At 43.2% G+C, this 14,419-nt stretch overlaps 1 protein-coding gene across 1 annotated transcript in view; it reads right to left on the reverse strand.

Annotated features, from left to right (window-relative positions):
* LOC124259963 overlaps positions 1 to 14,419 on the reverse strand; it is a 131,845-nt gene that overhangs the window by 23,859 nt on the left and 93,567 nt on the right. Inside the window, exons 3-7 of the mRNA XM_046694185.1 lie at positions 8,252 to 8,357; positions 6,579 to 7,964; positions 4,932 to 5,074; positions 4,066 to 4,176; positions 3,589 to 3,690 (exon numbers count right to left, since the gene is read on the reverse strand). Coding sequence (XP_046550141.1) covers positions 3,589 to 3,690; positions 4,066 to 4,176; positions 4,932 to 5,074; positions 6,579 to 7,964; positions 8,252 to 8,342 — 1,833 coding nt within the window. The 5' untranslated portion in view covers positions 8,343 to 8,357. The remainder of the gene's footprint in view (positions 1 to 3,588; positions 3,691 to 4,065; positions 4,177 to 4,931; positions 5,075 to 6,578; positions 7,965 to 8,251; positions 8,358 to 14,419) is intronic.

The raw sequence follows: 14,419 nt of genomic DNA on the forward strand, positions 1-14,419 counted from the left end.
GGGCGTTTGGCCCATTTTAAAAATAATATATTTATTGGTTTCTTCTGCGACTCGGAGGGAAAATAATTTTGGATTTTCAACATTTTGTAATCGAGTTTCACTGATAAGATAACGTTGTTCTATATATTTGTACACTTGTGTTCTCTTACACTGACATTAAAAATACGACCACATGCTTTCAGGTGAACAATGTGAAGGTTGTAGCCCAGTAGAGTCGAGTGAATCAGTTATTCGGTCAGATCTAGACTAACGCTTAGTCTCTGAATATATAATTTTGATTGTAACAAATAAACCCATTTAAATTGAAAATGAGCCCCAGGGACTGATTCAGAGACTTGTTTCAGTTAGGGCTTTAGCAATGCAAGGAGGTCTAGGTTGTTGGGAAAATAATGTGGTTCAGTGACTGTGAGACAGACTAGGTCAGATCGTATGTACATCCTTTACTGGTTAGCTGTGTTGTCAAAACGCCTCGTCTCAAACAGTATATTACTCTGTCCCTGAACAATAATATTTCACTTTCCGCTTAATCCTTTCAGCAATGCGAAAGCACTATAATACATATACATTGTAATATGAAGCAAGTCTAGATTTCGTTAGGTTCTGGATCTGAATACCCAGCTTCATGGAACACCTTTTCCACTTCAAATTGAGTTATTGGTTTCAAATTTACATATTTACTAAGCGTACTCTAGATAACACTTTATATCCAATCACAAAATTATATTCATTCAACTTAAAAAGGTTTAAGGACATCCGATTCCTTCTGTGTAAGAACCTGTCATGACTCTTGTACGTATGATATATACGTTGAAAAATGTTAATTTTTTCACACATTGTACCCATGTGGGGAATCGAACCCAGTTCTTCAGTGTGACGAGCAAACGCTTTAACCACTAGGCTACCACACCGCCCTACCTGTATGAGGGACAACTGCAGCGCTATGGTGAAACCAACGAACAACTGACCAGATCATAATCGTGGCGACCATTGGATTCGAACCAATGACATTAATCCTGATTGCTATGGGACACAACTCTGTATCTCTGAGTGAACAACCTGTGGGCCCAACGTCCGAGCGAGCGAGTGAGTGAGTGAGCTGGGTTTAACGCTGCTTTCACCTGTATCACTGTGTGCCACCTTAACGTGTAAAGATGACAATAACCTGAAGCGTTACCAATGTGTTGAAACACACAGCAAAGGTACACTGGACTTACTGACTGAGTTTAGTTTTACGCCGCTCTTAGCAATATTCCAGCAACATCACGACGGGGGACACCAGAAATGGGCTTCACACATTGTACCCAAGTGGGGAATCGAACCCGGGCTTTCGGCGTGACGAGCGAACGCTTTACCCACTAGGCTACCCCACTGCCCCAGGTACTCTGGAGACAAACTAAGAAACATAAAAGGGGCGAACTGGGATTCGAACCCATGACCATAGCCCAATGTATGAGTGAGTTTAGTTTTACGCCGCACTCAGCAATATTCCAGCTTTATGGCGGCGGTCTGTAAATAATCGAGTCTGGACCAGACAATCCATTGATCAACAGCATGAGCATCGATTTGCGCAATTGGGAACCGATGACATGTGTCAACCAAGCCCCAGTGCACGAATGTTTATTTCAGGTTAAAGCGCAAATACGTTGGGCATTTCCCTTTTTTCGCTCACAGTGGTATAAGCACCGCAGCTACCCACTCAAAGAATTAAGTTCAACTATTGAACAACGAATAAAAGTTTGTAGAACGTGGCTGAATGTTAGGTCAGAGAAAAAATATCTTAACATTATTGACTTTGCTGTGTTTTTTTTACACACGCCACACACAAAATAGGCAACGCTTTGAAAAAAGTAATTTCAAAACATTTCCTTTTTGAGTTTTACGATCACAGATCTGTCACATTGTTGCAGCCAAACTCACTGAAATTTCTCTCGCAATGTTTCTTTTCCAAAATACGGGGATTTTGATCTAAGAGTTGTTTGTTTTGCGTTTGGAGTTTTTACACTAATTCCCCCGATCTTGAAATGTCCAGGTAAAAAAACGTCTGAATGTTGAATCCGGATCTGCTAAAACGAACGGCAACGAAAGACATAATGATGACTTCTCCGCCATGTTTAACAAACAAGAGTTCAAGTCAGCTGATTAGGGAATAGTGCTTATTTCACTTGGCATAAATCAATCAAAGTCACGCCCTCTGCCGGGCAAAAATATCTTAAACCAGCTAGGAAAAAACATAGACATCAATCTTAGCCAGCTCATTCAGGAAAATGTCGTGTTTGGGCTTCCATGGAAGATCAACCTAAATCCGGTACGGAGCTACCTAAAACATTCAAAATCGAAACTTGGATAAAAACGAAACAGGAAACGGAGATGAAATTTTACACAGCATCACGTTTTATGAATGGTGCTTCTGAAACTATAGTCGTACGGATGCAACCAGGAAATGAGAATGGAAACAGTAATGTCGCCAAACTGGAAGCGAATTTGTTGTAAAGAAATGATTAAAAATTGAGGCGATGACTGGGTAAATCCATTGATGACTGTGTTGTTGGGAATGGAAATTGAATCATATTCAGTGTGGGCCAAGTCAAACCTGATGATCATTATGCGTTATCACCCGTGTACAGGAGTATCTAGGGCTAAGGGAGAGAGTTGTTTAAAGGCCAATTATTTCAGTTACATCCAGGCTGTCAAGGTTATTGCTATAACTGAACTAGCCCCAATTTACTTTTTCACTGTGATGAAGCAGGCATTGGACGTTGCGTACAAATCTCAGATCATTATTAAGGTGAGCTGGGATTCGAACCCGCGACTGTCGGATCCTGACACAACTATGAACATTAAGTTGATACACCATCATCAGAGAACCACATGCATATGGGGTAGATGTCGTCATATATATGAGTGAATGTATTGTAAGAGTGAATTGTGTTTTGCGCGACACTCGAAGTATATCAGTTGAATTAGCTTGTATCTCTTCCGGCTTTTCTCCCACGTCTCAGGCATGTACCATGTTGATGAGTGAGTGAGTTGAGTTCTACGCCGCTTTTAAAGCAATATTCTAGCAATATCACGGCTGGGGACTCCAGAAATTGGCTTCACACATTGTACCCATGTGGGGAATCAAACCCGGCCTTAGGCATGATGAGCCAGCGCTTTAACCACTAGGCTACCCCACCGCCCCTCATGCTGATGAAACCCACAAGTACTGATTAGCTCACAGACCAAGAAACAACCAGGGCAAATGCAGGATTCGAACCCGTTAGCAAAGAAGCCTGGCACCCATAAAGCGAAAGACAGGCCCGTTTAAAAGGAAAGGTACCGCTATATGGCGGCGGTCTGTAAATGATCGAGTCTGGACCATAAATCCAGTAATCAACAGCATGAGCATCGACCAATGCAATTGGATACGACGACATGTGTGAACCAAGCCAGCGAGTGTGACCACCTGATCCCGTTAGTCGCCTCATACAACAAGCATGGGTTACTGATGATCAATTCTAACCCGGATCTTCACGAGTAGTAGTAGTAGTAGTAGTAGTAGTAGTAGTAGTAGTAGTAGTAGTAGTAGTAGTAGTATAGACAACATACCTTGCGGCTGAGCTCGGGAAAGACTTCACTCTGGTAGGGGAAGGACTGGTCGTCCACGATGTGCCAGTGGAGAACGTTCATCTTGTTCTGTTCCATCCCATCCTGCAACAGATCAGTTACAGTCAAACATCTTTTCGTTAAATACAGGTATTGGAGACGAGTAAGGGTATTAGGTTCTTCTCCAAAGGATTAGCAATATTTGGGCACCAGTCGTTCACATCATCGGGCAAGGCAACAACTAATAGCTCACAATAAACCATGAATAGGTCGTAAACGTAGCCATTGTGACCCATCAATACACAATTTACTTATCACCGCTGCACTAATTGCTTCACTCACTAAATACTATTATGTTACAAAATTATGCTCGCAGCTCATTATGAAAGGTCTCAGATCACAGAGTCACCTCATTGGGTAGTTTTATTGTGAGAGTTTTCAATATACTTGTCTGTGCATGAGAGAACAGAGTTTTCTTACCAAGATATCAAATATTGTCTCTTTGAAAAAGAAATGTCTGGAGGAGTCCACGAGAATCCCCCTGTGTGGGAATCTTGGGTAATCGCTGATCACAGTCTCCTTCACGAACAGCTGAAACAACAAGGGGCGTGTTATTGATCACACATTTCTTAAGAAACATATATTTGTCGAAAATGTTTTATCACTTATACCCTGAAGTCAGTTTTAAGTATTAACAGTGAAAGCTTATAAAAAAGGATTTCACACATTATTTATTACTTGCTTATGAAAACAGTGAGTGAGTTTAGTTTTACGCCGCACTCAGCAATATTCCAGCTATATGGCGGCGGTCTGTAAATAATCGAGTCTGGACCAGACAATCCGGTGATCAACAGCATGAGCATCGATCTGTGCAATTGGGAACCGATGACATGTGTCAACCAAGTCAGCGAGCCTGACCACCCGATCCCGTTAGTCGCCTCGACGACAAGCATGGGTTACTGAAGATCAATCCGAACCCGGATCTTCACGGGTATTATGAAAACAGAAAATGGTTGGCATGAACTGATAAAGTCCTTGTGTTTGTAACTATGTCTATTTTTGTATTTATGTTGGTATAATGTTCGCACTGTAGGTATATAGATTTGTATATTGGCCCTAAGATTCCATACTAATAAACGTTTTCCTCTGCTTCGCACATTTGAAATTGATGTTTACTGCGCTTGTGGCAATAGTCTAACAACATCATGAGAGAAGGCCTCACTAATATGTCACGTGTTCCTCATGGCTTCGACGTGTGACCAACAACCTCAAGGCAATTTCTTATCCAGAATCGAATTCTCCCTTACAAAAATGTAGTACAGTTGTGAAACATTAATAATATTTACATTTGCATTTTTGGCTCGGTCATCCGGGTCCTCGCCATCAAGTCCCCGCCACACAATATGGCTGAACGTCTCCAGGCCCCGCAGCGCCCCCCACACCTCATTGGCCCAGATGAACGCACGTGCCTTCTTCACAACCAGATCATCTGAAATAAATATGTCATGTCTACGTAGAAAAAGCTAGGATAGAAAATTATCAAAACTCTCAATCCCTCATTGTAACTTGTAGATACATCTCTGACAGTTTTTTTGTTTTATGCAGGGGTGAGTTAATCTTGTTTAACGCCGCAGTCCAAACATTCCAGATTACAGTACCTCTATAATGTCGCCTGGGCAAGAAATAAAACGCTGGTTTGATTTATCAGAAACTACCAGTGTCCTAAGGTGCCCATAATGCATTTGTAACCAATCGATCGCCATTTTAGACGGTCCTGGAGATGGGTTACTACGCAGCACTTCAAGGGGTTGTTTCCCCCAGATACGTACCCGAAATGCATCTGGGTATCTCTAAGTGGAAACACCCGACTGTAGGATACCAGGATTCCTCAAGGTATCCGTGATGGATACCTTAATTTTGGGATATACTTGATATCTACCAAGGTGTCCATTGCCGTGCACAAAGGCGAGAGCACCCGGAAGTGCACCCGTTAATGATAACAGGATCACAGTAAGTGTACGGCTGGTATTTGCTAAGTCTAGGCGGACGGAAATCAATCCAGGCCAATCTTATATCATGTTGCTACATCGATCGGTGAACAACGACGTGTATGAACTTATCATTGCGCCTAAAAAATATACAAACTTTAGAACTTAAAAAGTTCTGAAGAAGATCAATAAAGTATAAAGTCTGATTCCCTGTGTTCATCTACATCATGAAACGCGATGATCGCAACACTACATAACTGCATCATGCGTGTAATAACGGAAATAAGATCTCCTCCTCAACAAAAGAAGCGATCAGAAATATTCAACAGAGATCAATCCATCAACCCGCTTCACAACCCTCCATGGGCGCGTTTACTGCACTTGACGCACGTGATAATTTCATTCCGTTTCCAAGGGACTATCTTTACAACATAGCGCAATCACATATAACGTGAAGGGTTATTGTATCGCTGCGCGGGGTGATCTATCCTATTACAGCGGGATGACCTCTGCTGCCGCTCGGAACTACAACAAATATGACATTCTTGTGTCAAGCTCTTTGATATTTTCCCCAAACACCGGCAGGGTTGTAGCGGGACCTCGATGTTTGAGCTCACAAGCCTCCTGTGAGTATCAGCAACAGAGATGAAAATGAAACACGGAGCACTGGGGGATTATTTTGTGACAGAGGGATATGCTGAAATAATCAAGCCGTGTTCACCACATCCCGTCTAATTCTTCAACTTGCCTACAGGGGGTCGAAAAATATTTCTAACGCTTTAGCCATATCATAAAACAACGTGAACGCGGTGTAGGATGGCTTTGGGTTTTCAGAGCAGCGTCTTACTTCAATATGCTTCCAACAAGTCTAGATTAGCATTTAAAAGAGTCCTTGCATATTCTGAATACATGTGTACACTAACCAGTGATAATGCCAAAATTCAGATGTTCTTCAAAACTCAGAAGAGTACACAGTTTAAAACTGAAAATATTTGAAAAACTTACAAGATTCATCGGAGTCAACCGAAGGGAACTTCTGGCAAGGCTTTCGAATCTTGATGTCGACTTTGGCGATGACGTGTGCCTTTGTGTACATGTCTTTGTCGTACTTCAGTGATGGGTCGTCGATGTTGGTGCCGGGGGCGTTCTGCAGATTGTCGTACATGTCCTCAACAGCATCCTCCAGAACCCGCGTTCGGTACCTTTCGACGGCGTCCTGGATAATGTCACAAGTCTCCCCGACGACCTTGAACGTGAACAGGTCTTTGTCGAGCTTGTATACCCTCTTCTCCTTCTTGACGTAGTACTGGGGTAACGGCCATGGCTCACCTGTGGTGGAGTGGGGAGCGCGCCGAACCTTCATCTCCGCACCGCCGTAGTCGTCGAAGCTGATGGCGAAGTCGCTCCAGTCCCATGTCAGTCTAATGCCTCCTATTTCACGCTGCTGATGCTGGTAGTTGTTGCCTTGGTCGTTCATGTTCACGCCCCCACCGTTGAAGTTTTGATACCCGCCTCCGCCGTTATTGTTGTTGAAGTTGTTAGGCTGTGGGTTGTTGTGATATACCCCATCATCAACGTTTTGGATTACTCCCCTTTTATCCCCGTTGTCACTGTTTTGCCTGTTGTCACTTCCGGTTTCAACCGGTCGCTCCAACCTTGCTGACCTCTGTCTGTCATCCTCTGCTATGATGTCCGCTCTTCTGTCATTCTGACCTTGACCCGCGTCTTGCTGCACAGGTGGCGCTGCTGTCTGCACGGGCTGGACATTGACTTCTTCTCTGACCTGAGAATTACCCTGACCCGGCAAATTGGCCCGATTCAGCAGATTGGCTTGATCACCTGCATTGAACTGATTCACCTGATTGCCTTGGATAAACTGATTACCTTGACTACCTTGATTCTGTTGATTGAGGTTGTTTTGCTGGTTCACTTGCTGACCTTGAGCACCATTGCCAACAGCCTGGGTTGGATTTACATGAGCCTCGTTCTGAACTCGAGCGTGGATGTTGCTGGATCCAGGTTGGACCACAGGATCCTGTTCCTTGTGACCTTGAACACCTTGTCCTGCATTAAACTGATTTTGATTGGGTGCTACATTTTGAATATTTCCTTGATTTTGGTTATTCCCTATTCCTTGCGCTCCAATTACACCCGTATGAATTTGTTGTTGATTATTGTTCAGGTTTCTATCGTTGTTGTTGTTGTTGTTGTTGTTCTGGGGCCGTGCTGCGGCCCCTGCCAGGTTCTGCTGAGCAAACTGGTCAGAGTTCTGGTTGAACTGTTTGACGAGGTTCTGCTGCTGTTGACCCTGTTGTCGCGGGACATTATTCCACTGGTTGCCTTGGTTACCAGCATTCCCAGCATTGACATTTAAATAATTTCCGTTCTGATCTGAAATGTACGACACGAATTACGTGAGAAGTGAAATTTTCATCTGAAATCTTTCAGAGATCAAATACAAGGTGGAAATGATACAATCTGGTGGGTAAACTGAGCTGGTCTTAGTTTGTGCAATGTCAGAGTACTGCAGAGAACTGTGTCTGTTCATAGAAGGTTTTAATGAGGACAATGTCACCAGGATGTAACTAAAACGTGCAGATACCACGTCGTGTAAATACTGACAATCCCTGTTTCGTGTGCTTCCTTCACCATTTCAATCTGAAAATCTATACACTTACTTCCAACCTGTCCGTTAATTGGCTGATTTTGAAACTGGCACAGCGATTGACCAATCACAGCCGCCAAGACAAACAGTATGCACGCTTCCATCGCACCAGCTCGATTCTGTCAAAGAAATGAAACAGTCACGTCATGTCATTTTAATTCAATGTCAATAACAAAGACAAATACTACAAGGGGTAATTAATGTGTACTGCTATTGGTTGTGACTATGGAGAATGTTTGGAGTTAATATACAGACTTTCACACAGATATTTCAGGCTAGGTATACGAAAGAATCATTGGTACTCTGACGGTTCTCAATGTCACATTGTGACTGCATGAAGATGCGTTCAGACTTAGTCACTGGAAAGATTGTACGCTTAACAACCAGGCAGCTGGTTCAGTGGGTGAATTTTAGGCTTGCAGTAAACATTCGACATTTTAGCAACATTCTATCAGGCCTGAGATTTACAACTTGAAGCACTATCGGGGATCGAACTCGGATATCTGCAAAATGATTTGTCCGAAGGGTGAGTGCGTGAGTTTAGCTTTACGCCGCTTTTAGCAATATTCCAGCAACATCACGGCGGGGGACACCAGAAATAGGCCTCACACATTGTACTCATGTATTGAATCGAATCCGGGTCTTCAGTGTGACGAGCCAACGCTTTAACTACTAGGCTACCCCGCCCCCCTTGCCCAAGAAAACGCTTAGGAACAGACAATGTCTAATTATCTTGCCCACCCATAGCAACCGAAACCTCAGTGTTATCTAACTAAACAGTTTACCCACCGCAAACCAACGATCCCAACGAGAACGATACTGACTCACACGTCCGAACACCAAATCCACCGGCCGTGTTTTCCATTTCATTTATATATTTACATTGCTGTATGAATACAACGACTCCGGCTGTTCAAAGATACACGCGATATGTATGTACTTTGTGTTGTTTAAAACATACTCCTATCTGTAATGTTCACGAAATGCATACATTTCCATTACAATCGATGCAATACAAAGTCTTTAATAGAATGTTATTTACATTGTCGAATAACTCATACAATTGTTATTTACCAGTTAATTCAATCGGATACTTATAGATCATGTGTTGCCGTGGAATATTGCACATAAAGTGGTATTTACTCCGTCTCAATAGGTGGATTCATAGAGAACAAGGGGGTTGTAGGCCATAGACTAGATTAACGCTTAGTCTCTTGAGTGAGTGAGTGAGTTGATATTTATCGTTACATCGGCAATATTTCAGCCATATGGTTTAAACATATTTATTTTCAGAAACCTGGGTTGTTAAACAAGCATTTTTATGCTTACATAAATATCGCCCCATATCGTGACGAGAACAATTAAGCTATATATATAATTATATATATATGTATTCAGAGACTAAGATTTGATAGTAACAAATTAACCCATTTCAACTGAAATGGAGCCCCAGTGAGATGGGAAATTCAGAACCTGAGGAAATCTAGACTTGGTCATCAAGGGCTAGGCAGTAGAGAATATAATGTGGTTCAGGGACTGTGAGACAGACTAGCGAAAGACGTTTAAAACACGTCGGTGTATCTGGAACATTGATGAAGAGACGTATCGGAATTACGTAAGTGATCGTCCTACTTAGAACTTCAGCATTGTCTCGATTGCGATCAGCTGTTTTTGTAGGCTTGGTTTTTTTTGTACAACGTACTTTAGAACGGAGGATACAGGAAGGTAGGTGTATATAGATGCAACCCGACTGAGTGTTTTAACACCGTTCTGGACACCTGTTGTCATCACTGATATCCGGTGACCCATTCATATGATTGTCAAAGCTATTTTGCCCTCTATTTCTGAGGATAGTCCAAATTGGGTTTTCTTCGGCACTGACGTTTTATATTTACACATTATGTATTTATTACGTACTCTATCGTTTCAGTCTAAAGTAAAGCAGATCTTGGATATTCATCACACCAGTGAGGGCAGTGAGGTAGCCTAGTGGTTAAAGCGTTCGCTCATCACACCGAAGGCCCGGTTCGATTCCCAACAATGGTACAATGTGTGAAGCCCATTTTTGGTGTCCCCGTCGTAATATTGGTGGAATATTGCTAAAAACGGCGTAAAACCTAACTCACTCACTAACCAATTCACGACACCAGCGGACTCAGCAAACACGGCTATGATACGGGCAAATGAGGACAAATCTGGGATAAGCCAAACTAAGAACGGCTAAAATATATATTGATAGGTCTAAGAAATGTAAATCTGTCTCAAAACGAGCACGGATATGGATCTGAACTCAGAAACTGTCAAACTTATTTATTGCATGGTGGTCATAGGTTTCTGGTACGATATAGGGACACAACTCTGCATACAGAATTGCGGCGCCTTTGAGACTGGACGCCGTGCCCCGAAAAAACATTTGACACCTAAACGGAATGTATACCTTCTCCAATATTTACACAGTGAAAATAAACCCATATCCACTCCAGACTGGGATATTGACGGCATATCTACTCCGCCACAAATATCAGATCGAGGGCGAATCAGACATCTAAATGACAATGTCAGAGTGACCTAATGCAGTACTACTAGAACAGCTGAAAGGTTGACTGGTTCCAATTTCCAGGGGCGGCGGGGTAGCCTAATGGTTAAAGCGTTCGCTCGTCACGCTGAAGACTCGGGTTCAATTCCCCACATAGGTACAATGTGTAAAGCCAATTTTTGGTGTCCCCCGCCGTGATATTGCTGGAATATTGCTAAAAGCGGCGTAAAACCATACTCACTGCAATTTTCAGATAAGGCAAGTAAAACAAAAGACCAAAGCCGAGTCACAAGTTCATCGAGGCAGCATCAAGTGGGACGATCTCGCATGGCATATTAACTGCCGTTGCTTGATGCTTTCACACACAGGAGTAAGTCGGCAGTTAACAACCAGTCTTTGAAGTTGCCGTTTGACATTTCCGACAGCTTCTGGCGAGACTATCCTATCATGGTAGCTATTACACCGGTGTACCATCGCCTGCATGTCAACAGTAAACAGCACATGCGCAGTGGTACCCCGGTGACGTCACGTAAAGAGCACGAAGAGGCACGCCGCGAGGATAGAAATGACCTTTAGCGCCTACCGTGGTCACAGAAGTCGAGAGCAGTGTATACCGCATTCCAAACGGCAATCTCCATGGTGTGAGATATATACCGTACGCATGCACAACAGGTTCTTCATTCATAAACATTCATAAGCATTAGAAAGGCTGTTACAATCTACTCCGGTGTCCACACCTACTCATCCACTTCAGGGACGATAGGGTAGTCTAGTGGTTAAAGCGTTCGCTCGTCACGCCTAGGACCCGGGTTCGATTCCCCACATGCAACAGGTTCTTCGTTCATAAACAATCGTAAGCTTTAGAAAGACTTACATTCTACTCCGGCGTCACAACCTACTCATACACTTCAGGAACGGTGGGTTAGCCTAATGGTTAAAGCGTTCGCTCGTCATGTCGAAGACCCGGGTTCGAATATCCACTTGTGTACAATGTGTGAAACCCATTTCTGGTGTCCCGCAGTGATATTGCTGGAATATTGCTAAAAACGGCGTAAAACTAAACTCACTCACACACTTCAGAAGCGTTCCTGTCAAAGGTCAGTCTGATCCATCACCAAGATAAATAAAGGGTGATCCACGTTGCTTCAGAAATGGCGGTATACCTTTAGAGCATCAGTCCTATTCAGACACATGGCGCACCTTCCATGCAGCTGTTATCCAGTCACAAATCTATCCTCTGATTAAGTCAACACACATGAAAACCCGCATGCAGGCCAGGTCTCAGTTAGTCTGCAGCTAGGTGAATTCAATGCCTCTGGTTCACGGTCACCCCGATGTCACCTCAAGTTTTGACAGCCGATCTAGTCTAGTGGTTGAGAGCGGAAGATTGGTGGTACTTCTTGCTCTGCCACTAGGGGGTTAGACTAACGCTTAGTCTCTGAATATATAATTATAATTTTGATAGTAACAAACAAGCCCATTTAAATTGAAAAGGAGCACCAGTGATTCTTGCAGATGTTAACAGACCCTGAACCTGAGGAAATCTAGACTTGCTTTATTTAGGGCTTTAGGACTGCAGATAGGGCTTGGCAGTAGGGAAAATAATGTGGTTCAGGGACTGTGAGACAGACTACCTGGGGGTCATCAGTGAACTGGATAGACTAACGCTTTGTTTCTGAATATATATACTTTTGATACAAATAAACTATTCCTTTAAATTGGAAAGGAGCCCCAGTGAGAGGGGAGATCTGAGGAAATCTAGACTTGCTACATTTAGAGCTTTAGTATTGTAGAAACGGGAGTGTGAGACAGACTATGGATTGGACTACGCAGTGCAATGTGGGGTATTGTGTTATTACCGTGGCATGGTATCTCAGTTGGATTGCATTCTAAATACCAAAACCAACAAACAACAAATGCGTTCGCTCACCCAACCAACCAGCCCCAACAACCAGCCAGCCCCAACCAACCAACCAACCAACCAACCAACCAACCACAACCACAACCCCAACCACAACCAAACCCAACCCAACCCAACCAAACCCCTCTCTCACACACATCTTCAAGTACGTAAGATCTTACAAACGGACATCACTATTGAAGTGGAGTGATCCTCAAAGCGACATTCATCTCTCCTGTCGGTTCATACCACTGGACCCTGGTACATGTTGTACAAGTGAGTGAGTGACTCCGATTAAACGTCGTTTTCTACAGTATTCCAGGTATATCCCAGCGTTTCAGTTTACTGTGTGTGGAGATCTCAACCACGTACCCAATCGGTGTCTTGCGCAGACTGACACGCGTGTATACTGAGGCAGATATACTAAAATGTTACATTCCTTACAAATCATTAGAAACCAGGTGAATTGTCAACATTTTTACTCCTAACTTCATAATCAACAAGCTTACCATTGGTGTTTTTATGTGTTTTCGTGGAATTAATGAGCAACTAATTATGCCTTTAACCACATCAGCGATTTTTCAGCTATGCGTGGTGAGTGTGGCGTGGTCGTGGCTGGGAATTTTGATGTGGATGTCTACGTGCTTGTGAACATCAACAAGAATCAATGGTTTTATGCGATATGGTGTGGTCATGAAAATATGAAGAGCGCGTCCGCATGATGACACTGTAAGCAGTGTCAAGTCCATAAAGAGACACAGGGTGCCGTTGTACAAAGCGATCTTATCGCTAAGGTGACCGTAACACCCATACCTTAACATAGACTTAAGGTAGTCTTAACGCTGAGGTTGTCTTGTACAACAGCACCCAGATCTTTATCTCACTGGAAGAAATGAACTGTAGGTTGTGGCTTAAGCTGCTATGCTGCCCGCAGGTCTTGTTTTTGTTTGTTTGTTTGTTGTTTAACGCCGCACCAGTATTCCAGCTATATGGCGGCGGTCTGTAAATAATCGAGTCTGGACAAGACAATCCAGTGATCAACAGCATGAGCATCAACCTACGCAAATGGGATCCGATGACATGTGTCACCCATGTCAGCCAACCTGACCACCCGATCCCGTTAGTCGCATCTGACGGCAAGCATGGGTTGCTTGAGAGCAATTCTTCATGGGTTTTCCCACAGGGCAACCAAGGAAAAACCCTCAAAATCTCAGTCGAAAACAACTCTATCCACTCCCCTTTAATGATACATTCATCTGGAACCTTTCAATTACCACATTTCACCATTCTCCTAAAGCGACAAGGATTGAAAACGTGTCCGCTAGATATCCCTGGTGAGATGCTTCAAATAACATATTTATCCTCAGGGACCTTCATAATCAATAAGTGCAATGCATAAATCTGGTGACGGCACTTGAAGTTGAGATGTGGAGAGCGGCTTCCCATTTGCCAGAAACCACTTTACAGATCAAGTGCAGAGAACATTCTTCATCGGACACACAAGTATCCTGCACTCGAATAAGATTTCATGGAACAATGCTGTAAATATGAATGACACCAAGTATTTCGTTCCATGAATCCACTTTGAGTTAACCATCTTGGAATAAGCCAGTGTTTAGTTGAAGCAGGATTTAGCTAACAGAGCAGACACAACCAATTGACTTTAAAAAGACCTGGGCCCCGTTCCTCAAAGCGATCGTAGCGTAAGATGATCGTAACTACCATACTGTAACATAGACTTACGA

This window comes from Haliotis rubra, unplaced genomic scaffold (genome assembly GCF_003918875.1).
Source record: "Haliotis rubra isolate DU_JTF1 unplaced genomic scaffold, ASM391887v1 Scf745, whole genome shotgun sequence".
Classification (NCBI taxonomy): domain Eukaryota; kingdom Metazoa; phylum Mollusca; class Gastropoda; order Lepetellida; family Haliotidae; genus Haliotis; species Haliotis rubra.